General features: G+C 44.0%; 2 protein-coding genes across 4 annotated transcripts in view; one reads left to right on the forward strand and one right to left on the reverse strand.

Annotated features, from left to right (window-relative positions):
* Positions 1 to 27989, forward strand: part of LOC120219629 (centromere protein P) — a 235405-nt gene that overhangs the window by 118589 nt on the left and 88827 nt on the right. The window lies entirely within an intron of this gene.
* ASPN (asporin) lies at positions 203 to 27911 on the reverse strand. 2 transcript variants are annotated; one of them, XM_039216466.1, is made up of 9 exons: positions 27836 to 27911; positions 23376 to 23454; positions 15878 to 16154; positions 12742 to 12854; positions 8695 to 8908; positions 7780 to 7890; positions 3501 to 3594; positions 2478 to 2616; positions 203 to 421 (listed from the first exon to the last, which is right to left on the reverse strand). In XM_039216466.1, the coding sequence occupies exons 3-9, from the start codon at positions 16125 to 16127 to the stop codon at positions 224 to 226; spliced, it is 1119 nt and encodes a 372-aa protein (XP_039072397.1). In that variant the 5' UTR covers positions 16128 to 16154; positions 23376 to 23454; positions 27836 to 27911; the 3' UTR covers positions 203 to 223. The 2 variants fall into 2 exon arrangements, with proteins under 2 accessions (XP_039072397.1, XP_039072398.1); XM_039216467.1 differs by lacking the exon at positions 27836 to 27911 and adding an exon at positions 23933 to 24007.

The raw sequence follows: 27989 nt of genomic DNA on the forward strand, positions 1-27989 counted from the left end.
TACAGAAGGAAACTGCAGCACATGCTTGTTTTTCTTGATCCTGATGGATTAACAGTTTTGCAAAATTCTGGTGAAATTTTTTGTCATAAAGTCAGTCAGTGGACTTACCATGTAGGAATAGATTTTTGCTTATTTGCATAATACCACCATTTTTTTTTTTAGAGTTCAAGTATTGCAAATGTAATAATTTCTAAATTTTATGTTAAATGAATGTTACTCATTACTACTTTCTGAAGTTCCCGAGCTGCACGCTCATCCTGCTCACCACACAGCGGAACGCGGCGGGCTGCACCTCCCAGTACCTCACCGGGTTGTTGGACAGACTTATTGCGCTGTATAAAGATTTCTTCATCTTCGGCACTGTTGGGCAGAAGTCGTTCACTCCCACTTTCGTAATTGAATTAGAGTGAAGGAAGATTATCTGTGGCAGTAGGAGAAAGAATGGATTAAAAACATAATAAATGTAAAAAGAAAATGTTCTTTTTACAGTCCACATTTGTTCGTGGCTTTATTTGTCCATTTATTTTATACTGATTTGAATGTATTTCATTAAGATATATGTACTTGTCCGTTTATGCCTGTTAAATACTTAATGTATCAACACAGTATGGAGGCTGCCTGCCATGGCCCACAGCACAAACGCCCCCACCCAGGTACATAGCAGTGCGTGTGCACTGCAGCGCCATCTTTACGACGCTGGGTTTTCATTAAAAATATTAGATGACCAGAAGAGTATAATTCTCCTAAGGTTAGGCCTGCAGTGTGAATATGAATTGTTAGCTAGCATTCTCTGTGATCAAGGCAGAGAAGTGTAGAGCTGCTCTTTTAGTAAGTAGCTTTATAGAAAAATAAGTCAACAGCTTGTACACATATCTGTAATACAGCATCAATAGTTGAATCTTTAAATTATTACTCAGAATGGACAGTATAGGAACTTCTTTGCACTCCTTTTAATAGCTCTTTAAATCCTTCTTTGCTCTTTCTGGCAGCTGAGACTTCTGAGAAATAAAAGCAGTCTACTGACAGCATTTTGGCATATGAAAAAGCCTTTTGCAGCCACAGCTAAGGTACTGGTTCTGGCTGTCTTTACCTCTAGATTTTGCCTTGGTAGTTTGGTAAGACTGATCTGAGCCAGTCATGAGAACTCAAGGCATTGTTAAAAGCTTAAGTTTGGTGTTGGAGCCCCCGGGCCCTCTCTCTGTCTTGGGGATTTTGTTACAGGTGGTTTATGTGGTTCATGCACGTCTCCCAGCAGCTCAGAGTCCATACAAGGTATAGATTTCCACAGCATTGACCTCACTGTAGATGAGAAACAGTGCTGGACATGGATGTATTTGCTTTGTGAACATTTGCTGAATTGCATCCTTCTGACTTGTGTTCTTTATAATTCTGTTTTTTGTGTTCTCCTTCTATTCAATAAAAAAAATGCTAGCAAGAGTATGGGTAGATTTAAAAGCAGACAGAGCTGGAATCAGAGTAAATTCTTGTGGAATAAAGAACGCAAATTGGGGATAGCCTGAGAAAGGGAAGACTAGGTTGTACTCACTGCTTAGACCTTTAAATACAGCATTTGAAAAAGTCAGTAAAAGTCATAACCTTGAGTTGAACACCTGCCTCTACCACATCCATTTTGATGGCTTTTATCTCAATGGCGTGTAGAAAACACAACTTCTTTAAAGATAAATCAGGAAGAAATCTAGAAGCAGCAGTGACTCAAGGCCCATTTTTTTCTCCATGTGTTTTGCTTCTTAGAAGATGAGGATGTTATATATCGAGGAAGGCACAGAAGAAAAGTGGACTGAGGTCAAAAGTAGGGCTTCTTGATTTGAGGACCATAGATGAGAATCATGGGGATCAGTGAAACTCTTAAAAGTATGTACAAAATATTGTGTTCTTTTTTTGTTTTTTGGGAGGATCTAAAACTTTATCAGATAACTCCAAGGATTCTTGGGCTCCTCCCACCTAGTCAAGACTTGCCAGATTAAAACAAAAAGGTTTCTAACAATGAAGAAGAAATGTGAACCCATGATACTCCAAATACTGATTTTTGATTTTGCATTGTGGCCTGCACATTTCTAGCACCACATTGATAAATGAAAATACCTGGGACCTTGCATCCATGCTCTTTGTGAAATGTTTCCAGAATGACAGGTTATGTGATCTTCCTTGGATTCCTGCTGACCAGTCCTGCCTTTACACATCCCTGCCACCCTCTGAGACCTGAAAGTAGCCAGGTCAGAACTTCGCCATGGAGGCTTCAGAGGCAGGAGAGACTGCAGGTCGAAATGGGCACCTGAGCATATTTTACCTGATGTCTCCTTAAAAGCCGTGTCTTAGGAGCACCTCAGGCGACTGGTCAGTCTTTGCATGTGCACTACCCTTGCTGCTGATTTAGCCTCTGCCTCAGATCCTCATATGTTTCATAGAAACAGAAGGAAAAGTCCTACTATCTACAAAACACAAGTGGAACATTTTACCTGGAGATATTTCAACTCCTGTAATCCTGAAGGGATTTTTTTTAGTTTGTTGTTTTCCAAGTGTATTTCTCTCACTCGTGGTATGTTAGCAAGACTTCCGTTTTCGATGTCAGTGATTCTGTTGTTTCCTAGGCCCAGCCTAAAAATGGCATAAAGTGCATCAACTCTTTTATTTTTGTATTTTATTTTTTTATTAATGTGTTTTTAAAATTTATTTCAGAGAGAGAGAGAGAGAGCAGGGCAGGGTCAGAGAGAGAAGGAGATCTAGAATCTGAAACAGGCTCCAGGCTCTGAGCTAGGTGTCAGCACAGAACCTGGCATGGGCTTGAACCCAGTAACTGTGAGATCATGACCTGAGCCGAAGTTGGATGCTCAACTGACTGAGCCACCCAGGCGCCCCTATTTTTTTACTTTATTTTAACATGTATTTATTTTTGAGAGAGAGGGGGAGGGAGAGCATGACTGGGGAAGGGTCTGAGAGAGAGGGACAGAACCCAAAGCAGGCTCCAGGCTCTGAACTGTCAGCATAGAGCCCGACACGGGGCCCAAACCCACGAACCATGAGATCATGACCTGAGCTGAAGTCGGATACTTAGCCACCTGAGCCACCCAGGTGCCCCAACTGCATCCACTTTTAAGCAGATCTTGTGACTGCTGAACACACCACAACTGAGTGGGAAACATACACCTGACCTATTTGCATGTGTGTTCAGAGAAAGCTACTTCCTGGTTTCATTTAATAACCCATTTCAGGGGTGTAACAGCTGTCTGTCTTTTCTCCCATCACCAGTCTTTATCTAACCTGCATCAACCACAGGGACATTTGAAAAGTATTCTTTCCCTCCTTCCACTTGGTGTCCCTCTACCATTCCCAAGACAGAATAAATAATCACTGTTCCTCTTCATTTTCCCTTGACAATGACAGACTTGATTAGGGCTCTTCAAGGGGTCTCCAGGGGGGTCTCGCTAGTATCTCCATCATAATCACTACCACTTCTAAGTTGAGGTTTGGAGGGCTTTTACCTTTGTAGGTCTTTGTATCGTTTAAAATCCTCAAGTTCCACGGTTGAAATTTTATTATAGTCTAAATGAAGCTCCAATAAAGTTGATGGAAGTTCTAGAGATAAGAAATGTAATAGATATGTTAGATCAAGCAAAACCAAGCCCCATTTATTATTTATTTACTTGTCAAGTTTCACACTGTAGACTTTAGCAGTCTTTTAAGGATCTGTTTTGTTTTGTTTTTTAACTATTTATTATGGAGAATTTCATGCATACACAAAAATAGAAACTAGTTTTAGGAGCCAACACACTGCCGTCCAGCATCAACAATTATCTCCATTTTTCTAAGATTTTTTCATCTACTGCCTTAGCTATTTGTCATTGGGTGACTTTATTGATTATTTTTCTTCATTTACTTTTTGCTGGCGTATTTAAGGTTTTTTAAAAAAAATATTTTTTGATCCATTCATCTGTTGATGGACACTTAGGCTCTTTCCATGTTTTAGCTATTACATGGCAATGAGAAACAATGAAATCTGGCCATGTGTAGCAACATGGATGGACCTTGAGGGTGTTATGCTGAGCGAAATAAGTCAGGCAGAGAAGGACAAATATCATATGTTTGCACATATAGGAGGATTAGGAGGAACTTGACGGAGGAACAAGGGGGAGAAGAAGGGCGGAAATGGTGGGGGAAAGGGAGAGAGGCAAACCATGAGAGACTCTTGAATGCTGACAAAAACTGAGGACTGATGGATGTGGGGGGGAGGGGGGGAGGGGCAGGGAGCAGGACACTTGGGATGAGCACTGGGTGTTATGTGGAAACTAATTTGACAATAAACTATTTGTTAAAAAAAAATACTGTAAATATAAAAAAAATTTTTTTTAGTGTTTATTTATTTTGAGAGAGAAAGACAGTGCGAGCAGGGGAGGGGCAGAGAGAGGGAGACACAAAATCTGAAGCAGGCTCCAGGCTCGGCTCAGCTGTCAGTACAGAGCCCAATGTAGGGCTCAAACCCACAAACTGTATGATCATGACCTGAGCTAAAGTTGGACGCTTAACCCCCAGGCGCCATTTGTCTTAGTTGACTAGCCCCTATTTTTCATGAGCTGGTGGTTAGAGATCGATTAAATTCAGTAGATAAGCCTTTCTTCAAGGTCCATTATTTCATCATGAATGAGGAAAATGGTGATTTTCTGATTTTGTCAAGCTTAATGCATTTCTTAAGTATGATTCTTCTCTAAAGAATTTGCCTTCGTCAGTTATTTAGTCACTTTATAATACAGTTTTCACAGAAAAGACAGCATAAATGCTTTCTTCTTTTAAGTAATAAATTGATCCAATGCCCAGAGGTGACCAGTGTAATTTTTCTTAATATCTTTATTAACATATGGATTTTTACTCTGTTTGATATATTTGATCCATTGCAGTATTTGTTCTCTTTTGTTAGTAGTAGTTTCTGCATAAATTAGGAGGAACATCTCCAGTGTAACCTGGCACATTCCAGGTCCCCCCTGTGAATGTAGGCACCTTCTCTTCCCACCCCTGCGTGCTCTGACCCCAGCCCTCCCCAGATTAACAGACACTGGAACAAAAGAGATAGCCAGAAAATTAAATCACAGCCCATTTTATTAGGCTTCTATATATAAGGTATTATTTATTAATCGTAGGTTCTACTTAGCTAAGGAAGGTGTTCTTTTTTTCAACACATTTCCTTTTTTAGTGGTGAAGACTGTTGACTGTAATTGAAACATCCTTATAAGTATCAGTATTCTTCCTGGCTGAATTTATGTTGATTCCAGAGTCTGCTTTGGATTTTAAAAGTAATAAAACCAGAGAGCAGGAAAACAGTTCTAAACTGAGAGGGTTCTATCTAATTTCTTGAATTCTAATTAGTTGAGTTTAATTATAGTCATGGAATGACTATATCCTCCAGTGTATTAAAAAAAAAAAAAGTGGAGGGGGGAGGCTCTGTCTTCAGAGACTTTATGTACTCGTTGAGCAAATCCATCATACATCTAAAAATCACTAAAAAGGTATCATAGAATCTTCAGCCTATTCTAGAATATGCTGTAGCAAGTTAGAGAGAAATCTCTTCATGTTGAGCAGTCGGGGAAACTTTCTGGAAGAGGGTTCATAGACTTGAGGGGACTGTTCCCTTTCCTAGAGCATGGAGAAAGTGGATAACCAAAGAGAATGGTAGTATAGCCTCTGCTGGGTAAATGATGTATGCATTTGGGGGGTAGCTCAGTGGCCGTGCAAAACACTGGCATGCTTTTGTGCAGATACACTGCAGTTCCTACCCAGTGTGCAAACAGCTGTCTTCTTCCTTCCATGCAGTGCAATTATGTAGAAGAATTTTCCAGATAAACTGAGAGGAGAATATGTTTCACCCTCCTTATGTTAACTTGTCAGGTCTGGTAAGGACCCTTTGGTTCTCTGCCTGACTTCATCCTGCCATGGGGCGGAGGGTAGTAAAGATTGAATTACAGCATTTCAGCAGTCAACCTTTACATTTAGCAAATAGATTATAAAAACAAAAAATTTAACTGGCTTTTGAATGTCATCGATTTCTTGAAACAGTAATTATAGAAGATGAGAGATTTAATTCCAATTCAAATTTTTAGCGATGTAATATGTTCCTTAAGGCTTTGGAACAATCTTGAAAGCGCCACGAGAAGCTAAACCTTCATTTTTAAGGTACACTGACACCTGAAGGGAACCGCTGTCCGGGTATTGCAGCCTAGGAGAGGCTGCTGGGGGCGCGGCCGGGGGCGCCGGCCTTCTCTCCCCTCCCTGGCCCTCCTGTCCTGCTCCCCACCTGCCCTTCCCTGCTTTCAGCAAGTACAAGGCATTTCCATATTTAACTTGTTAGGTGGCATGTATTTTTGTTGGTGTTTTAAAGATGAGAAGATAAAACATTTTAGGTTTTGTGTTGAAAAATAGCCACCTATCCAAAGCCAGATAAGGTGGTTTTTTAAATTGTGTCATTCTGAATTAAACTGATTTTTCCTGTAAAAACAAAATTGTCTTTCCACTTTTACTTTATGATGTTTCTCCTATGTGAAAGATCACCACTGGATTCATAAAAACAGCTTTGCTGCATTTTTAACTTAACAATTAATGTTTGTTCTATTAATCTTCTGGATCAGGTGAACAGTAGAAGCAGGTTATGACGAAGTGGCTGCTTTTACTGTAGACACTGAAGGACAGAGCTATTTGAAAAGATACCACAGTATTGATCTTAGTCACTGATCTTTCTGATTCAGGTAGTTATCCTAAGAGAGAGAGGGCACCCTTGTCAGAGACAAGGAGTGGACTCTGAGCACAATCCTGAGAAAGGCGAACCTATCCCGTTAATCGGCTGGGAGCTTGTGGGGAAGCGCTAGCAGACTCTAGACGCATTTCACTTTGAGGCGCCAGCTTCAGACCACATGATAAGGAATAAGGTGCCCATTCTGGTGAGGGTTATGTCAGGAGAGGGCATTCACCTGATGTCTGACACCGTCCTCTGACCTCTCTGTGCAGTGGCGAGTTAATCTGCACAGCACCCTAGTGAAGAAGGGGGTACAGGGTGCATACATATTCCCACCAGAGCCGGTGTCTGCCCCAGTCTGGCCTGAAGACGGCATCCCGTATGACTGCTGCATGGCTGGTAAGGGTCTCGGGCCCCAAGCATCTTCCCCAACCTTCTTTAGAGAATGCCCACCCCTAGCAGGTACTTCACAGAATGACAGGTATAGATGAGTAAAGGTCAGGAAAGAGAGGGGCACCTGGGTGACTCAGTCGGTTAAGCATCCGGCTTTGGCTCAGGTCATGATCTCACGGTTTGTGGGTTCGAGCCCCGCGTCAGGCTCTGTGCTGACAACTCAGAGCCTGGAGCTGCTTTGGATTCTGTGTCTCCCTCTCTCTCTGACCCTCCCCTGCTCATGCTGTGTCTCTTTCTCTCTCTGTCTCTCTCTCTGTCTCTCTCTCTGTCTCTGTCTCTCTGTCAGAAATAAAACATTTAAGAAACGGTCAGGAAAGAGAAGGAAAAGAAAAAGTTCATTACTTCTTAATGTTTGTTCTCACTGGGGAAACAAAAGATTCTGGTTTCATACTGGGGGGAAAAGAAAAAAGCACATATGGCTCTTTGTGTGTGTGAGGAAACCGTAAATCCCACACTACCCGGACCAAATACGTGGGTAAAAAGGGTTCTGACTGCAGTGTGGTTTTGACATTGCATACAGCTTACAACAATACATTTAATGGCCATTTAGAAATGACAGTTTTTAAAAAGTACTTTTAGTAAATACAAACCTTTAGGAATTGAGGTCAGTTTTGCTTCTGCGATTCTGATATGGAATACTGTCACTCCTTCAAATGCCCCCGGTTCAATCCCATTATTATCGAGAGGGTTTGCACTCATTTCTGTAGGGGCAAATTACATAATTTAGCGTGCATTCGTTGTGTATGAAGGAGATCGCAGTGCAGAGACAGACATCCAAGAACATTCTGAGAAGTGTGAGCTTCATCTTTCACTCTGCTTCACTCAGGGTGTTTGTTTCTGTGTCTGTTTGTTCCCTTTCTGCTCATCTTAGAGAAAGACAACTTTGTATTATATAGCCTGAAATGGCAACATGCTTATATTATACAACATTAATACTAGAATAGATTTATTCTATAATAGAGTTTTGCTTTGAATTACTGTCAGTGACTTATCACTCTGTTCTGACCATGAGCATATTTTGTTGTGTATTATTACAATAGAAAAAAGATAATCCTTCATATAATTTAAAACATTTGTGTTTTCCAGTATGCATTTGTCACCTAAACTTTTAAAATTATAAGTCAATTAGAAATTGTTACTCCATAAACAGAAATATCATTTTGAGGAGATGCCAGTTAGTGAGGCTACTTGGTAAGGGCCAGGCATCTGGCTGAACTGAATACGTGAATAAATGAATGAGAATATTGATGGCGAACTCTGAATAAATAACTAGGTGCTTCAAAGGGGACTCCTGAGAGCGTTTGTTACAAAAGGCAGGTTTCCTTACATGTTATGAATTGTGTGTGATACTTTGATTAATAAATGGCATATCTAGATAAAGATTATCAGGTTCAAAAATTAATTTTGGAAATTATCAGTCTTAAAATTATTGATAATGGTAAAGATCTTTACACTTACATATTGCTTATAATTCCAAAATGTCTCATATATTTGCATAAACTTACCTAGAACATGTAAAGTATTCATTCCTTTGAATGTCTCCTTTTGTATTTTCTTAACTTTGTTATCATGAATTCTGAGTTCTGCTAGTGATTTGGGAAGATTAGATGGTATTTCGCTTAGTTGATTGTGGGACAGATATAGCCTTCTCAACTTCTTTGTGGTTAGAAAGGCTTTTGGGTGAATCTTTGTTAGCTTATTGTTGTTCAGAATCAAAGCCTAGGTAAAGCATAAAGAGTTACACCATATCACGAAATGGATTTGATTTACTATTTTCTGCAGTGATTAGTGCATTCATGGAAACCAATGCAAATTATGTCATTCATATACTTTATTAACTATGTAAACAATTCCCCTAGCCCCTAAGCTAAAGAAAATATTTACTACTGAATTAGAACAGAGTGGTTTTGAGACTTTAGTTTATCTTTCAGTAGGTGATATGTTAATGCAGATAGCCTGTCCCCACCCCTCACCCCCATTTTCCTGCATGGAAGTGATTGATGGTATTATATCTAAAAATATATTCTGTCGCACCAAATACATTTTTGTTTGATTGTATCTACTTTTAAAACCTTATTTCATTTACGTTTATTGATGTTAACCATTTTCCCAGACTGGGTACCTGTAGGAGTAAAGTCCTGCAAAGTGCCCCCAGCATTCCGGCATATCTCAGACACTGGGGAGACCCTGGTGTGTCTTGAGAGATGCCTCCCCCTTCTCAGTGCCTCAGAGACTGCAAGCCCAGAAAGTGACAGACACCCCCCCCCCCCCCCCCCCCCCCCCCCCCCCCCGAGTGTAGAGGGCACCTGGCCACAGCCCTGGGGCTGCCGGGTGCGAGAACTCCTCGCCATTCCCGGGCAGCGGCTTGGGCTCCATCCCCTGTGACCTTCTGCTTCCTTCAGAGGGCAGCTTAGGGTTCTCTTGCTGACAACTGCTGTCACGACGCCCAGTCCACCCCCGCCTTCCTGGTGTTTCCACTCTGACTTGATAGGCGCTCTCGTGCTTCTTCCACAGAAGAGATAGAAAAGATTTTTGGCTGCTAAACTCCCTTTATTGTTACTTCCTGTAGGTCCTTTCCTTACCCTCCCTTCAGATACACCATCTGTTACAAATCTCACCAGATGTTAGATTAACCTGGGAGGAGAGGAAACTGCATTTTGTTACCAACTGGTGACACATTACGTTTTCCTGTGTGCCAGTTAAGTGTGTTCTCTTTCCTTTGGTTACACTAGAGTGCGGGGCGGGGCAGCGACCTGGTGAGGCCCGTCTGCCCTGGTGGGCACTTGCTGTAGGCCCCCATTGCCAGGGGGCCCAGCAGGAGCGTGCGTGGGCTTGTGGGCAGCCTCCCACTGGCGCACGCGGCTTCAGAGCCACCAGGAAGGACTGAGGGGTGCAGGGCGGAGTGCGTGTTTACCTGGGGCCGCGGAAGCTGCCCAAGCAGGGTGTCTCCAGCTACACTGTGCCTTCAGTGCTGCCTCGCACACAAAGATCCCAGAGCCCCAAACAGTGTGGTTATATGTAAGGACAGGAGACGAGAAAAGGAGAGCCTTTGAGAAGCTGGACAGTGAGTCCTTGTGGTGAATGAGACTGTAATAGCTGGCTGGCAGAGGGCTGGGCATGCATGCAATGATCTCTCTCCCTCCCTCTCTCTCTCCCTCTCCCTCTGCCTCTCTCTCCTTCTCCTGCTATTTGACTCACCTTGTGTAAGAACCAGAAAGCCAAATAGACAGCTAAAACATAGAGAATTTACAGAATATCTAAGAAAGCATTTTGATTCTTTTTAAGGGCAGGTATCATATAAGATGATACTATAATTAAACGTCTTGAAATACACAGCATGCCTATAATTCAGGTATAAAGTGTGTGTTCTAAGAAGTGCTTTTACGTTGAGCCAGTCTGGAAGCACTGGCTCTTGGCAGCCTAGCTAACCACCATGTGCTGAGCACCTGACATGCATTTGTTCCTCTAAATAGCCTCTCTGACTCCCATATCATTGTTGCAGCCCTTTCATGGCACAGGAAGGCCATGCTTAGCCAGGTGAGCCACTGTCCCAGTGCCTACTTCTGCTGGGGCCAATGTTTGAGCCCAGGCCTGCCTGACTCCAGAACCTACCACCCCTCCAACACAGTGCCACGTGTGAGGTGAACGTGATAACCACTACACTACAGAAACTCCAACACAGTGCCATGTAAAACTGACCAGACGGAAATTGAGGCCTAACACAGCTCCTCACACCTTTCAGACTCTCCTTTCCCAGTAAATAATGGAAGTACAAGTGGGCTGAGTCCCTGTGATACTCCTGAAATGTAACAAAATTATATGACTAATTAAATTTAAACTATTTGTGAATTTGGTATTAAATAGAACACTAGGACGCCTCAGTGGCTCAGTTGGTTGAGCATCCGACTTTGATTCAGGTCATGATCTCGTGGTTCATGGGATTGAGCCCTGCCTCAGTATGCTGACAGTGCAGAGCCTGCTTGGGATTCTCTCTCTTTCTCTGCCCCTATCTTGCTCGTACTCTCTCCCAATCTCTAAATAAATAAAGTTTTAAAAATAGGACATTAATTATTCTTGTGGTTGTATAGCTCAATATAAAGTTGAAGAAGAGGTAGAAGCATTCACAGGATGTATTTCCAACCTCTGAGAGCTAATAATGGCCTTGCCATCCTCCATGAGTTTCTGTGGTCAGGAATTGGTGGGGTGGAGTAGACAGATTCTTGGTGGGGTTGTTCTAATATTTACATGAGGCCTCAGTTATAAGATAAATCTATGCTCTTCCAATCACTCTTCTTTTTTTTTTTTTCATGAAAACTTTATTATGTATGGAGCTGAATCTAAGCCATCTGCACAGCACCTCTGAAAGGGAGGGGAGCAGTCACGGTCCTGAGAGTCCATGCCTAGCACCACGGAGAGGCGTGTTTTTGCAGGAGGATGGCCTGGGCCTCCTCAGGGTGCCCCTCCTCGCCAGGCATGGTTGGCTTGAGGACTGAGAGAGAGCCTAAGGAAGGAGGAACATTCCTCGTAGTGCCTAGAACATAGCCAGCCTCCGTGTTCTCTCTCATCCAGCTGACAGCAGCTGTGCATAACAGGACTCACTCGTCCCCTTCCCTCTTCTACTGGGACGGGTCATCAGGGTCCACACACTGAGTGTGACGAGAAGACAGGCTGGCCTCCACAAGAGGAGGAGAGGCCTATGTGGGTGGCTGCAGAAGACTGGTGCGGCCATGTATCTCTACCGTCCCCTCCTAGTGCCGTACTGACTTAGTACAGATGACAGACCTCCCATTTCTTTCCTCCAGCACAGCATGAGAATGGGCACACGTGGCCTTGAAGGGCAGTACTGGCTCATATTGGCTTATCTCCACAGCCTGGTGTGGAAAAGAGGCCCCCACCCTAACTCTATGCTGAGGGGAAGAGAGGACACCCCCATGGCTGTGACAGTGTGGAATCAGGCTCTTCTCACACAAAATTCCAAATTAGATTAGAAATTTTACTTGCTAAAATCTAAAGGCTCTAAATAATAAACACAAAAATAAGAATCTTCTAAATCTTAGAAAATTAAACTATAAATAAATACTGTATGCAAAAAAAAGTTTTCATTTTTAAAGTTCTAGAAAAAAAGCCATACAAGTATATATTAATCAGTTAGATATTAGATATATTGTATGTGTAGCTCTCAGAGATTTTGGTGTCTTCTAGTAGGTCAGCAGTCGGGGGACACATTTCTCACACATCCTCATCATCTTACTCGTTTTCATGAACAGTGACTGTGATTCCCGGAATAGATCCTGAGTTCATTGTAGGACGACCATTTACTTACCGTCATAGCTCATTGCCTTTCACCTAGCTGTTGTTTCAGTTAGCATCACTTGAGTTAAATTGTTAATTAAATCTATAATTTCTTACTAACTAGAACACTGCTGAATAACAGGGATTCTATCATTCTTCACACAGAGAAAAGTAAGACTTGTTTACACGAAACAAAATACAAGTCATCCTTTTAGCAGCAATAGAGATTTTCACTTAAATATGAACATATATATTCTTACATAAAGTGAAGTGAGTCCTTTAAAATCATTTTCTTTGATTTCCTTAATTTTATTGTTTTGAAGGTCAACCATCTGAGTATCAAATGGAATGTTGCTTGGGACGGAGGACAAACCTGAGAAATAAACAAACATGTTACACACATACTCTATGCTGAAGAGGAGTTTTCTAATTTGACAGCAATGGGGTTAAAATCTGTGATTACCAGTTAAGAAACAGATAGCAATAACATTGTTCTTTGAAAAGTCCTAAAGACCTTTTCAAGTCACTTATTTACTCTTGCAAGGTTTCTAGCTGGGTCTAGTTGCCACTGCTCATCTGCACAAGGGACATGAAGTGGAGGTACATGAGGACGTGGCCACACGACTGCAAGGGGTGACCGCTGCTGAGGGACAGCTCCTTCCAGTGCACTTGGCTGAGAAGTAGTCACACTCTGTGCCGGCTCTCAGGCTCTGGTACAGAATTGTAACCTGTGGGTTTTCATCATTTTAAGAAGCCTCAACATGTAGAAAGTTATGCTTAGAATATAAATTATATTATTTTCATTGAAATTATAAAAATGTTACTATGTATTTGCTTTAATAATAAACTCCTGTACTTAGTTATAAATTATTTGATTTACACAGACTTTCTCATCAATATCTCACTGTTGATGTGAGGTGGACCTTTCCAGACACAACACCTCCCTCCCCTGCCAGCACTGGGTCTCTCCCAGCCATTGTCCTGGCTGGAAGCTCCCTGGGTGCCTGTCATTCCACACTTCTCATGGGTGTGACCATAGCTTTCACTCTGTCCTCTCGGATAAGACACAGCTGCATCGTCTCCTTATGAAGGTGCTAAGTAAAAGACTTCAGTGTTTTTTCCCCTCTTGAATTGAAAAAACAAAGAAGAGCAGGAAATAGCAAAAGCTGACATGATGCATTTCTTCCTTTTTTCTTGCTTTCCCTGGATGGCTGAACATGCCCACCCCTGCTTGTTGTCAGATAGGCCACATGGTAGTTACACTTGATGAACATGGGGCCTTCTTGCTTTTCCTCAGCATTTATCGTTGAAATGTTCAAACATACAGATAAGTTGCAAGAATTTTATGGTGCAAACCCATATTCTCTCTCTGTCATCCACATTTTACTACACTTGCGATTCATCCATCAGTTCATCTTTTTTTATGCATCTTGCAGGGAGTTTTGGTTGTTAGTGTGCTTTTAGGGGAGCCATCGTTGCTCTCGAAGAGCAAAGGCTCAGTATCCAAACACCGAGAGTGTCAGCACTGCCCCTGTAGCCCTTGGTACTTTTCCCTCCATGGTTAACAGTGATGACTCACTTTTTTAAGAAGTTTGACCGTAGATAGGAAGAGGCAAAGGGGGTAACTTGGTAGGTTAGCAAGGTAGCAGTTTTGTTAGGAGACAATTTTGGTCTTAGGAAATGATGCGGAGGATCTTGGAGGAAAGCATTGGCTCCGCTGAAAGCACCAGGTGATGTAGACGGGGATGACCTCACTCAGCCCACCCCTGGTGAAACTAGAAGCTCTAAACAGAAATTGATTTTGTGAGGGAGAAAGAGTGATAGAGCCCCAGACCCTCTTAATCGTTGTGGTCATGCAGGAGTGGTGAGGTATGTACAACCTGTGTCGGACTATTACAGGTTATCTTGGGTAGATTTGTCTAGTAGGGCTGTTTTTCAAAGCTAAATATCTAGGAGACCGTGCAAGGAAAACACTGTTTGCACCAGCTGGCTGTCATGAGGTCGCTGGGTTTTCTCAGCTCTTTGATAACAGTCACATCCTAGGACAGAGCTGGGCGAGTCTCCTCCCAGGTCTTCAGGTGGATGCAGGTAAAGTTGCTCTGTAGAGTGCGGGGGCCGTCCCCCGAGGATGGTCTGTGCAGAAGGTGAGCACCTCCTTGGTCAGTATTAACCCAGAACCAGCTCCACTTACATGAGCCTGTCCTGCCTGGGATGGAGCTTAGAAACAATGGCAGCACATTCTGGCGTTCCCTAACCCTTACCGTTATTTGCCCTGTCTGCTCTGTCTGCCCTAGCTTCTGTTTCCCCTTCCCGTTGCCCTTCCCTCCCCAGCGTGCTTCCTGTTGGGCCATTCTCGGGCCCTTCCTGCGACTTGTCATCTCTCCCTCACAAGAAGGCCAGAGAGAAACTGGAAACCTATTTTTCCTAGCCTTCGTACCCAATAACACCTTCCCAGTGACGCCAGCCCATCGTAAGCTTCTCTTTTATGGGTGCTTTTTGTTCCCCTCTCTCGGTTGTCCCACAAACATGGACTTGATTGAAGTCTCTGCGGTGGACTGTAACAAGCTCTGACAGCCGCCACAAGTGCCGTGGCACAGGGAAGTGAGTCTAAAGCACTTTGAGGCACCAGCTGCCTGTGTACACCCTGGAAGTGGCCCACGTGGGCCTCCAGGCCCAGGATAACAGCCGTGTGCCTTAGCTTCCCACAGTGAGCTGCTCTGAGTCTTCCCCTCTCCTGGAAATAGCCCAGCACAGTAACCCCTGATATGTGTTTCCCATCATACCCACTCACTGAGCAGGCTGTGAGTGCAGGCTTTTGTTTGAAACCATCTTCATTAAAAGTATTAAAAAAATAAAGTACTCAGCAGAGAGGTGTGCATTTTTAAGATTTTAGGAAGTAATTTGGTTCAGCCACTTTTCTAGACCATTCTAAGCCTAAGTCATTCAAAACAAATAAATCATTGACTTTAAAAATGTCTAGATTAGAGATTTCTACAAACTCTATAACCTGTTCATTGTTCTAGACAGGCAATTTATTTTTTATTTTTGTTATTGTAGAATGTTACTAGAAAGCACAGTATCAACCTGCTGACATCCTGAAATGAAACCACAGTGACATCCATTCTCTCTGAAGGGAATTAAAACAAAGCATTTGATTCAAATTTGAGAAGAGAAGGAAATGTTCTATATATGAAATTCCCATTGCTTTTCTCTCGTCTTCTGGATTTTTAAAATAAGTTTGGATGTACTTTGAGTTTGTTATATTTTCAAAAATCTTAATTGAAAAATTGCTGTATAATTAGTGAGCTAATTTTTGAAATTTCAGTCAGAACTCTCCCTATCCTTTAAATTTTGCCAGAATGACATTTTCTCCAAAACAAGTTAATGTGTTCTTACCTAGATCAGAGCAGTGTACAACTCTAGAGTAGCACTGGCATCCAAATGGACATGTTGGGAACAGATCAAACGGGAAGAAGGGGTTAATTGGCTCTCCTGTTGGAAAAAGAGAGTTGTCCACATCAAGATCACTGTCCCCTTCGTCTTCCATGTCCTTCAGCATCATGTTCTTCAGTGTCACATACGAAGGGTGAAATAAGGGCTTGGCGGAGCACAAAGCCAAGAGCACTAGGAGCACACACCCCTTCATGTTGCTTGGTGAGGGGCCAGCCTGGAACTAAGGAGACAAGAGACTGAGTTAAAATGTAACCAGAATCAGTTCCTGTGTCTGTGCATTTCTCAGAGCAGTAAGAACACAACAGAATGGCATTTGGACCCATTGCGAGTCTGACAGTAAATCTATAAAGTGTTTGGAAAGCAGTTGGGAAATACACATTGAAAGTTTTAAGAATATCCTTATTTTTCATCTACTAATTCTACATTTTATAATCGAGTCTGGGAAATCTTTTTGTTTATTTATTTTGAGGGAGAGAGAAAGAAAGGGCACAAGGAAGGGAGGGACAGGGAGAGGGAGGAGAGAGAGAACCTCAGGCAGTCTCAGCGCTGTCAGCACAGAGCCCGATGCAGGGCTCGAACTCACAAAGCATGAGATCATGACCTGAGCTGAAACCAAGAGCCCATTGCTTAACCAACTGAGCCCCCCCCAGGGGCCCCTCAGGAAATAATGTGCAAAAAGATGTCCATCACAAAATTACATATAATAGCAAAAACGTTAAAGATAATATGAATGGTTAAATAAGGGAAATACTCAAATAAAATAGGGTATATGTATTCCCTGAAATACTTTGGAGCCCACAAAATATTTGCAAAGACGTTTAAAAATATGGAAAATTATAATTTTAAAATTATTTCAAAAAAGCAAATATAAAAAATCATTGCGTAAAGTATACTTACAAACATTCAGACACACACTTAGCACAAATATAGCTAACTGATGATACTCCTGGGTGGTGGAACTATGACTGATGTGTCTTCTTTTCTTTTTTTTAATTTTTATAGTGGCCATTAAGTACTACTATTATACTTAGGAAACTAATAAATGCTCTTACAGACAAACATTATCATACCCACTCCCTATTCCCCTAATCCCTCCATTGCTTTAATAATCTATGTCCCTTTCACAGTAAAGCCTGTGTGCCCCCTTGGCATCACATCCAGAAGTCGTCGGTAACTGATCCCCACCCTGCGCCCCCTGCCCCCCGTTATCCTCACTCATAGACTTGGTCACTTTTCCAACAGTGTCACTTGGATTTCTTCCTTCTAATCTGTTCCATTGTCTAATACCTGATCCAGAGCACCTGAGGGCCAGACTTTCTTATTTCTTACTCTTTCTTATTCATCTTTCCATAGAGTTCTGTTTGTTTTCAGTTGTAATTTTTAAAGCCCACACAAAACTGAAATGAATGATTAAGAACCTTCTGAGCATAGATTTGTTGACCTCTAATGGCAGACTTTCGCACCCGGTGGTTTACATATTATATATGTACATATATGTTACATATCATGGCGTCTTAACTGTGTAATCCTTATGAAGCATCCATTCTTTGTAATTTTCAAAAATGTAAAGCCTTATGAAATCATCTAAAACAGACTTATGACAGCCTTCCCTTTGGGGCATGCAGTTGGCTGCACACCGTTGGTGAGGCTGTGTCCTGGCCATCCCAGGATGTCCCTCAGCCCTGTCCCCAGCAGTGTGGCTGGCCTGTGGTAGCTACACAGGACTTCCAGAGTCTGTCACAGGTGGTCCATCCTCAGGAGGACCCAGCCCCCCAAATCCTTGAGTCACACAAGCTGTTTCTAGTTTCTCAGAACCCAGAAATCAACTTTAACCTCTCTGTGTGGCCTTACTCTTTTGGACTTAGGCATCAGAAATGAATTAATTAGCTTAATTAAAATATTTATATGTGGCAGGTCTTTTAATCACCAAGGGAAGGTGAAAAAAAATTCTATCATCAGTTATTAACCTGATAATTAACATTATTTAAATCTTAGAAATTTAAATGGCAACATGAACATTTTGTCCACTGGGTAGCTGGACATCACTAACCAGATACATGAGATTTCTCTGTCATAACCTATATTCGGTTATGCTAAGGACGGGACACACACTTTTTTTATTTAATAGTTCAGAGTCAGCCTTGGCCTCCCTTACAAAGTGTCAATTCAGTTTATTCTAGACATGTTCCTTCACCTTAACTAGGTGGGAGGCACAGAGACCATCTGTGGCCTTCAAAAGAATTAGACCCAAGTTACAGCTCACATGTCCCAGCCTGTTGTCTGCATTTTCTGCTACAGCCCGTGTGGGAACATGCTCTTGCATCCTGCAGTCTGGTGGCCTTACAGGCACACTGTCATCTCCTCTTCAGCCATTCCATACTACTGCTGACATACGTCTGCACAGGAAGGGGTGCACACACAGCCTGGGCTGGGGGGGGCCACGGGAGGGAGTAGTTGTGTGGTCACATTTGTATGGGCAGCGACCCTGTGCTGGCAGCATGAGGCTCAACAGCGTCTGTCAGATGGCTCAGGGACAGGCAGGTTCCCATTCTGTGTCCGTTCACCCAGGACTCCTAGCATGGGTGCCTCGTAAGGTCAGCTGGGCTTCGCTTCCACTATGACTTTGCCTCTGGCACATAATTTTTGCTTCCCAGGTGCCTGCCCAACTTTGATCTGCTACGTTTCTTGACCTTAGGCTTCTGTGCAGCTCCTGGCTCCTGAGTACTTGGTTCCCAGCTTTGCACTGACCTGAAGCTCCCATTCCCTAGCTCGTTCAGCCCCGGCTGGATCCTTAGCCAAACCAAAGCTTGTCCCTGGTACAGACTTAACATTTTTTTTATGTTCTGCATTGTAACTCTGCCTTCTGTGTTCATAGCTGTCCCTATTGAATTCAGTGCCATTTGCGATCGTATCTTCCGCCTTTGTTTGAGGTTGCTGTAATTGTTCAGTGGGCATTTTATCAGGGACCTGTTGTTTACCAGGCGTAGTGTTAGGATGCAGAATCTGTGAAGTAGAGGCTCTTCTGTCCCTCATTTCCCTCCTCAAAAAATAAAACCACGGCCCCTAATCTACTGCTGTCAGCCAAGCATGGGCAGTGTACGTGGCCCCCAATCTGGGGCTCTCAACCAACCATGGACATGTTGTAAAAGCCAATGCTGGAATGTCAGGGACATTCATAGAAACACTGAACAATAAATGCCTAAGTCAGGAAACAGAACTGAACATAGTTAGGCAGTGCTGACTGTGTGCACTGTGGCCGGTGCTCTGGCGGGACCTCTAGGTGTATCGTCCCCAGACTCATAAAGGAAAACTCTTCACCAGATGTCTGTTTACTCCTCATATCCGTAGTTTATTGTTTAAGACCAATAGATATAAAGCTGTCTATAAAATATACACAAACAGAAAAAAGATTAAAATAGAATACACAAAACTAGTAAGAGAGAGAATGGGCTATTGAGTGAAGAATTGTTTTACTCTCTCTAGGGGCATATTTAAATTATTTAAATATCAGGCTCTGGTCCTTCATTTACTTTTGCCTTTTCCCACCACTTCTGTAGCAAAAGTCAAACAGCAGGGTCGACATGGGAAATCGTTTGGGGCCATGGTTTCCTGAGGCCAACTCCCCTTTGCTCTGATCCATGGGAAATGACAAGTTTAATAGTTTTTTGGGGAGCAGCTGGGTGGTTCAGTGGGGTGAGTCCAACTCCTGATTTCAGCTCAGGTCACGATACCAGGGTATTGGGATCGAGACCTGTGCAGTGCAGACCCTGATTAAGATTCGCACTCTCACCCTCTTCCCCTCTCCACCATTTGCTCTCTTTCTTGCTCTCTCGCTTGCTCGCTCTCTTTCTTTCTCTCTCTACCCCCTCCCCCTTTGCCCCTCTCCCCCACTCGTACTCTCTCTCTCAAAAAAAATTTTTTAAGAGTTATTTTTTAATTGGTTGGTTGGTTTTCAGTATTGTAGAAATTTGGGGGAGGTATATGGGCTATAGTTTCACAGTCTAGACCAGAAAAATCTATGTAATACATTCTATACCTGAAATAATAGATGTAAGAAAACCATAAAACCTTAAAAAATGCATATAATGAGGAACTTGTTGCGCTCCAGAGTGGGAGGCCGAGAACACTGTGGCCTTTTCCTGGCCTGGCAGTGGGGCTGGGGACTTCCCTTTACTCCCGCTGCTTCCTGCGGCGGCCCTGCTGCCCTGTAACCAGGGCAGGGGGACCCCAGGGATCTAGATGGAGGCTGGGATCAGGTGTGACGGGTGTGGAGGGACACAGCAGCGTGAGGAGCAGAGCTCGGAGGACTGAGAGGTCCACACACAAGGGAAGGGAAGGAGGATGCCAGCCATCAGGGCTGCAGACCAGCCCACCCGGGGGTCAGGAGGCATATCAGCCAGTGTTACGCCTTCCTCTCTCCATGCCTTGGAGGAGGTGGGCCCTCTGGCTGCTGCCTGGTGGGGCAGCCTCCCTTGTCCCTGCTGCCCTGGGGTCCTTCCCCTGCCAGTGAGGGAAGAGACCTGTGGAGGCAGGGAATGTCATCTGGATGAAACTGCTTCCCAGTGTTGGAGCTTCCCCAGAGCATTCTGGGTCGGTTAGCGTGTCCACTCTCTGCATGCATGACTCCAGGGAGACGACTCAGGAAACGTACTCCTTGAGAGGCATCGGCTCCACTGCTATCCATCTGTGCTTCACAGGAAATTCTCTGTACTGAGACCAAAAGTGCCTTCTGGCATATTCTCTCTCTGCTACTTTTGGCTTCTGTCAGCCATATAAAACTAATGTGATCTTTTTGCAGTCTTTTATCCTGGTTCCTTAGAAAAGTCAGGCAAGACTTGGTTCTGTGATTCCTTTATCTGAGGTGATAAATCCGTGGTAAAGTACAAGTGATTGCAGACCCCCAAACCTTGCCCTATTCTAGCTGACCAGTTTCTTACCCACAGAAAAATACCGGCATGTCCAAGAGAGAACACCATATAGCAAGCAGTGTTTTTCTCTATTTTTCGGGAAGAATATAGAGAATATTATTTCTCATTTAAAATGATGTGACTTTTGGATGGAACTTGAGGGTGTTATGCTGAGCGAAATAAGTCAGGCAGAGAAGGACAGATACCATATGTTTGCACGTATAGGAGGATTAGGGGGAACTTAACGGAGGACCATGGGGGAACAAACCATGAGAGACTCTTGAATGTTGAGAACAAACTGAGAGCTGTTGGGGGAGGTGAAGGGGGTGATGGGCATGGAGGAGGGCCCTTGTTGGGATGAGCACTGACTGTTACATGGAAACCAACTTGACAATAAACTAATTTAAAAAAATGATGTGACTTTTAGTTTCATTATTTTAAAAATCTTAAGCTTATTAATATTTAGGCTTAAGCTCTTATTTGATTAGTGTGGGCAGTAGTTAGATTGTGCTATTTTTAGAACTTTTAAAAATGTTTGTGTCTTGCTTTCAGGAAGACTCAGTATTTCCCCAGTTTAGACCAGTTTTGCCAGTTTCTTACTCATGGAAAGCTTTGGACTTTGGTTTCAAGTTTCTTTTAATCAGAATAATATCTGGAATAGTACTTCAGTGCTGCCGCTGTTATTAGTAACCACGGCACGTTGAGCCAGGATAGACTTGGAGACTTTATTTGCTCCCACTGCTCGGCCCCTCCACACAGGCCTGAATCCCACAGTGACTTCCAGACAGTAACCAGACTCTGCTTGGAGAGCACGGAGCAGGCGGTTTGGCCAAGTTCTCAGAACTGGAAATGGAGCTAAGAAGTGTCTTTCTGAATTTGCATAAACTCCTATTTTCCACTTAAATGTTCCACAAAGTTAGAATGGAAAATTTGTCTAAGTGAAATGGTATTTCCTCTGACACTATTATTAGGAAAAGAAGTCACTGTGTTTTTAAATCCCATGCTTAAAGGTCCGCTTGGCAGCACCCCCCCGTTAACTGACATGTCCCTATCCACTCACAAATGCTGGTAGTAGTTTTCAATGTGTAAGTGTGGCAGGATGTGCTCTGTGTAGCCACAGAAGGCATCCAAGTTAAATCCAGTCAAGGCTCAGCCCTAAAAGTGAATGTCCAAACATGCATTTGGAAACTTACCCACAATACGTTTTGGAAGGAAACTGACGCTTTTAAAGATCATACTGTCCTTAAAAAAATAAGCTTTACTGTAGAAGTAAAGCTTCTAGATAGAGGAATTTCTGGCCTCTTTTCCTTTTATGCCAATTTTTGTCCTTCATCAGTTTTTCCAGGCGTCTTAAGAAACAAAGAACTCCTGCCTCTATTTTCTACTGTCTCCTGTGGTGCTTAAAGGCTTGTGCTTGTAAAGTTAATCTATTTTGTCTCTAACCTCAGGTCAGGTACCCAGATTTTCTTTTTTTAGTGTAGTAGCTGGTGGTAACAGAAGCCTCCTTTCCACCACACTGTATTATGAAATACCGAAAACAAATTAAAAACATCAAGATGCTTTCACATGTGTGTGGGCTTATGATTTCTTTGTTGTTGTTGTTGTTGTTGTTGTTTTTTCATTTTAAGCAACTGTGTGATTTTTGGTAAGATTGAAAAGAGCAGCACTTTATTTTTAGGGAGATCTAGACCCCTTGGATTTCTCCGTGACTTAATCCTCCACCGTGTGTCCACTGCTGTGGCTGCCACACCTCTGAGCCCATGAACAAGGAGGAACGCTGTGCTGCTTAGATTAGGAGGGAGCAGAGTATCAAGTACTCTGTTTAATCTATTTAAATCGAAGATTTAATTAAACATTTACTTTGGGAGGGGACAAAGGAAATTTTTATTTTAAATTCTCACTGGAGTTTCGTGAAAAGAAGTTTATGATCTTTCCATTGGATATAGAGCTAGTTGAAGTATTGCTGATAAATACTTTCTTGGAATTATTATGGAAATGTCCATGTTAACTGTCCAGTGCCATCTCATTACATAAGAATAAGGAAGACATTTATCAAGGAAAAATATGAATATTCAAATGTGTAAGTAAAAATGACATTTGAATAATTCATACATTTTGAAAACATGTTAGAAAATAGCAATTTTATGTTTTGAATGAAATATTTACTGTTTTATTTAATGTATTTGTGATATCCCCAGACTTCATTATCATTAATTATTTTAAGGTAATGTTATTTTCCTAATTTGTTTAAATGATTTTTAAAGTCAGTCATGTTAAACATATGGTAAAACATAATGACAGGTTTTCATTTAAGTATAAAAGTCACAATTCCATGAAAATAAATCCATTATATATGAAACTTACAGGCTAGAGTAATTTTAGGATATTTATTTAGGTGATGATTTTTAAGGAATTATGCAGAACCACTTTATCATTTAATGTACAAGCATTTATGTTAATAACATTAATGTCCCCTTTGTATCAACTGTAAAATAATAGTACCCTGTCCACGAAAGAAAGACTTGAAAACATACCTTGTAAAAAGAGAGTCAGTCGTCTTGAGAGAAGTTCCCACCATGTACTGCTTCTCCGAAATGCCCCTGCTCTCAGGTGCTGTTTGAGGAGAAGAGATGAGAAGGTGTTACATTAAAAAGAAAAGCACCCTCGTCACGAGCCCGGTGTGGCAGCACCCTGGGTGACACTGGAGGAAGCTGCTTCCCCAGATTAGCCCATGTTAGGACTGAGGGGCGAGATTAAAACTTGTTACTGCTCATGTGTTTTCCATCACTGTTTGTACCGGAGCCAAGACTTCTAGCTAAACCCTAGACGTCTACTGGAAGATTCTGAAGAAAAAAAAAAAAAAAAAAAAAGAGAGTTTAATAATGCATGGCTGCTGGCCATTCAAAGTGCAGTTAAAGTCATTCAAGAAATACCTGATTTGAAAAAATACCTTATGAAATTCTTAAATGAACGAATACTGATATATTACAAATTTAAAAGTCACTCACCCTATATAGACTAGCAAAATATTTATCAGTCTTGGGAAAAAGTACTAACGTGTTTGAAAGGTAAGGCCAAAGTCCACATGTACCTGACAAAGGAGCCATGCTGCTGCACTCTGCTGATGGCTGAGGCCATTGCATCAGGGCTACGAGTCAGGATTTTCCTCAGAAGCTTCCAGGCCTGCCACAGGGACGCCAGGTGACCTGGGCCAGACCCTGGTGTGCTGCGGCCCCCGACAGACCGGCGGACCTGGGGGCACCAGCTTGTGCCGTCCCTAGGCGAGCATGAACCATCACCACACGCGTTCAGGGACACGTGGAAGCAGGAGCACACTGTCCCCTGAGAACAGCATTGTTGGCATACTGTTAGCATCACCCCTGCGACAGTGTCTGGTTCCCATGGCAACTACGGTCTCTTTCTTCTGGAGGGAACGTGTCTCTGTTGGCAAGAAAGACCCACCAGCCCTGAGTGGCTGCCAGGTGTGTCCTGATGTATGGATGTGGGGCCGGCCTGTGCACAGAGTGTCTCCCGTGGGTGAGCAGGGTCTGCTGTCCTGTCCCGCCTCGCAGGGAGATGGCACCTGTGAAGGTGAGGCAGCCAGGCCGTGACGGCGTTGGTTCTCTAACGTGCCTCCTGCCGGCCCCGCTGAGGAACGTGCCCCTCCTCGGAGCTGGGGTGCCGGCCTCCGCGGGCCTCCGTGTCTGTTGTGGGTAGTTCTGGTGTCCACCAGCCACAGTGACACGCTGGGATGTGGTGGAAGCGGGCCGGTATTTGTTAACCTGAGTTGCGTTGGAGCATCGGCCTCACATGGGAAGCCCCTGGGCAGAGCTGTTTGCCTGTACGCTGTCTCGTCTTGTTCTTCAACTGTAACGAGTGTGTGTGACTAGGTACACGTGTCAGTCCTCGCACACACGGAGCCCCGGAGCTTCCCCAGAGGACGCTGTTGCCCTGCGTCAGGCACCCAGCTCACGTCCTGCGCCGCCCGGATGAGCAGCACATGGCTCGCTCTCACGTCTGGCTTTCCTCCCCTCACGCTGGGGTTTTGAGACGCAGCCGGGCTGCTGTGGTTCACGGCCAGGGGTTCAGCGTCAATACCGTGCAGGGGTCTACCGTGTGAACGTGCCACCCGCCAGGGTTCACGGTGCATTCAAGTGTATGAATTCCTGACTAGGCGCAGCGAGGAATGGCCAGACGACTGTCATCTGTCGTGTGAGGCTCGTGTGTACATGTTTTGTTTGGAATTGCTGTACTTAGACTTAGGAGGTTTCCTCTTCGCTTGACAAGCTAAGCTGCGCCAGCGTGTGTCTCCTGATTTTACATGGCAGCCCTTGGCGGGGCCATGCAGCGCCTCCTCCTCCTCCCAGCGGGGCCGTGTGCTCCCTCTCTGCCCGTGCCCACACGTGCCCAGGCCCCGCCTCCTGGCCTAGAGCGTCAGTCACTCCCTGAGGTGCTGGGCCTAAGGGTGTATCAGGGCCTCTCCCACTTGTCCCTGCTGCAAGCCTGGCCCTTTCTTCCTTCAGCACCTTGCTTTCATCTTTCGTCTAAGGGCCCAGGAGTAATGCTGGGGACGGATGTCCCTGTCCCGCGGATGCGGGGTCCTGCTCACAACCCCGCCTGCCCCACCTGCAGAGGAGGCCCGCAGACACCGCGTGAAGGAGCTGCGGGTCTCTCCACAGCCGTGCTGGCTGCCCCTGCAGACACAGCAGCGGGCCTCCCCTCCCTTCCGGCATCGCGAGGGGAGGTCCCACCGCCTGCAGTCCTGTAGGGTCCTATGCAGGGGACCCCATGTTTTTCTGCACTTTGTTATCTTTATTGTTTTGTTTTTCCCTCAGCAGGCTTTGCTCTTAAAATTGGAGAATTAGTTTTACCATATCAAAACAATATCTTTGGGGATCACGAACAATCTGCACATTATTGTGTTGTAAACAAGAAGATAAATTATAAAACTGAAAAAGTAATATTCTCAGTTCTGACATTTTAATGTTTATTTTTGAGAGAGAAGCAATCTGACCAGGGGAGGGGCAGAGAGAGAGGGAGACACAGAATCTGAAGCAGGCTCCAGGCTCGGAGCTGTCAGCACAGAGCCTGGCGGGGGATTCGGACTTGCGAACCAAGAGATCATGACCCAAGCTGAAGTTGGACACTTAACCTACTGAGCCACCTGGGCGCCTCTCAGTTCTGACATTTCATGAACAGAAAGACTGATTTACACAAAAGAAACATAGATTTCTTGCACAGCCCAATATATTCCAACCATGGTGAAAATAAAAACATTGCTTAAGGGCGCCTGGGTGGCTCAGTCGGTTGAGCCTCCGACTTCGGCTCAGGTCATGATCTCGCAGCTCCTGGGTTGGAACCCCGCATTGGGCTCTGTGCTAACAGCTCAGAGCCTAGAGCCTCCTTCCGATTCTGTGTCTCCCTCTCTCTTTATGCCCTTCTCCCACTCATGATCTCTCTCTCTCAAAACTAAATAAACAAAAAAAATTTTTAAATAGATTTCTTACGCCACGCTTGCATCTGATTTTCAAGACCCCTTCCTGACCTTCTAATGTGGAAATGGAGAGCAGGAGTCAGCCACTGTCCAAACACAGGAGAACCAGAGGGCCTTGGGAATCACCTCCTGCAAATTAGGAATGAAGCGGGTGGGAAGAGAGTGTCTGTGTCCTCACAAGACGCCTTCCCAAGCACGGGTGTCACCAGGTGTTGGAGGTGTGCGATGTCTGTCCCAGGCACCTGGCGCTCCATGCCTGCTGATTGCGTCGGAGAGGATCGTGGACCCCCTCCCATGGGACGGTGTACGTGCTGTGAAGAAGCACAGGAGGGAGTTGTGGGGAAGCCCCGAGGCGTGTGCGGGGCCTGCCTGGCAGGGGCGGTTGTGGGAAAGTTCTGAGCCGTGAGACTCGGGCATGTAAACAGTGCGTGCTCTTCCTGCGTGACCTGGAGGTCATGTAGGGGAGGCGCTCAGCGTAGACTGGGCTCTGTGGTTTGTGACTGACTATTTATACTGTAGGTCATGACCCGTGGACAGTATTCAGCCTGCAGATGTGTTTTGTTTGAAGCATATGGTATTTTTAAAAAACAGGAAATTTTATGTCAAAGTCCAAATTTATAGCATATCCCAAGAAGTCAGCCTGACAGAGCTGGCCCTGGCATTCCGTGCAGTTGCGACGATTGGCTGAGCTGGTGGCAGCAGCCTCCTTCCCATGGGCTCCTGGTGCCTGGTTCCCGGCTGCCCTCCCTGCTCTGCCCAGGGTGCTGGTGAGCTCTTGCCTTCAGCCCGGTGGAGGGTTTGCTCCAAAAATGAGTTAATGACCTAAATTGTCATTTGAAATGAATTTATAAGAATTCATGAAAATTGAAGGGCTTCTATATCAGTCAGTTTATAATGTTGTCTGGGTGTCAGGTATTTTTAAATAATGCCTCAAAAGTCAGTTTGCTTTGAGAAGTGGGTACAAGTAATGGTTTTGTTTTAAATAAACTTTCTAGCTCTTTCCACTGAGAAGACCTGAAAAGCTCACACATCTGACGTCCAGATCTGTGTCTCTAAGAACATTTCCCTTTAGAAGGACCAAGGCTCCTGAGGGAACTGATGAGTAAGAGGTTGGGGCCAGAGGAGGTACAGGATGTGCCAGAAACACCTCATGCCAGCCAGCACCAGAATGCGCAGAGATTACCATGGACATGGATGGAATGTGGCAACCAGTATGAGGACACTGTGTCAGCACCTTACAGGGAACAAGGGTGGCAGTGGAATATAGCATGTCAGATGCAAAATCCTTTTGTGATAACAGAAAAAAGAAAGTCAAAAGGAACAGGGCTTTTCCTGTAGAAGAATGCCAGCTGATCTGTGCAGAAGGGGCCAGAGCTAGAGAGTCACCATCTGCGGACACCTCAAGTGTGCTAATTCAGGCAAAGGTAGTTAGTGGAAGCTCAGACCACCAAGTGGAGGGTCACTGGATGGCAAGATTTTCACACTGACCCAAAATCTTACCTTACAGACAGTTTCTAGTTACCAGGGGAAGAAGGTATCGCCTGAACCACTTGTCTCAGCATCACCAGTAATGGGCCAGCCCACCATTTTGTGCCTCCTGATATGTTGCAAAAGGGAGTGACATCGCCTGTGTGGGATTCTTGCCAGGCATGTT

The sequence above is a fragment of the Hyaena hyaena genome, unplaced genomic scaffold (assembly GCF_003009895.1).
Source record: "Hyaena hyaena isolate Hyena2069 unplaced genomic scaffold, ASM300989v1 scaffold_634, whole genome shotgun sequence".
Classification (NCBI taxonomy): domain Eukaryota; kingdom Metazoa; phylum Chordata; class Mammalia; order Carnivora; family Hyaenidae; genus Hyaena; species Hyaena hyaena.

Excerpts from the sequence above, each read along its gene's own strand:
- ASPN (XM_039216466.1), bottom strand. The coding sequence starts at position 16,127 with ATGAAGGGGTGTGTGCTCCTAGTGCTCTTGGCTTTGTGCTCCGCCAAG. Across the intron at positions 8,909-12,741 it reads AAGGACTCACTTCACTTTAT|GCTTTGATTCTGAACAACAA; the intron begins GTAAGAATATAT and ends TGCTTTACCTAG. Across the intron at positions 3,595-7,779 it reads ACTGACCTCAATTCCTAAAG|AACTTCCATCAACTTTATTG; the intron begins GTTTGTATTTAC and ends TCTTATCTCTAG.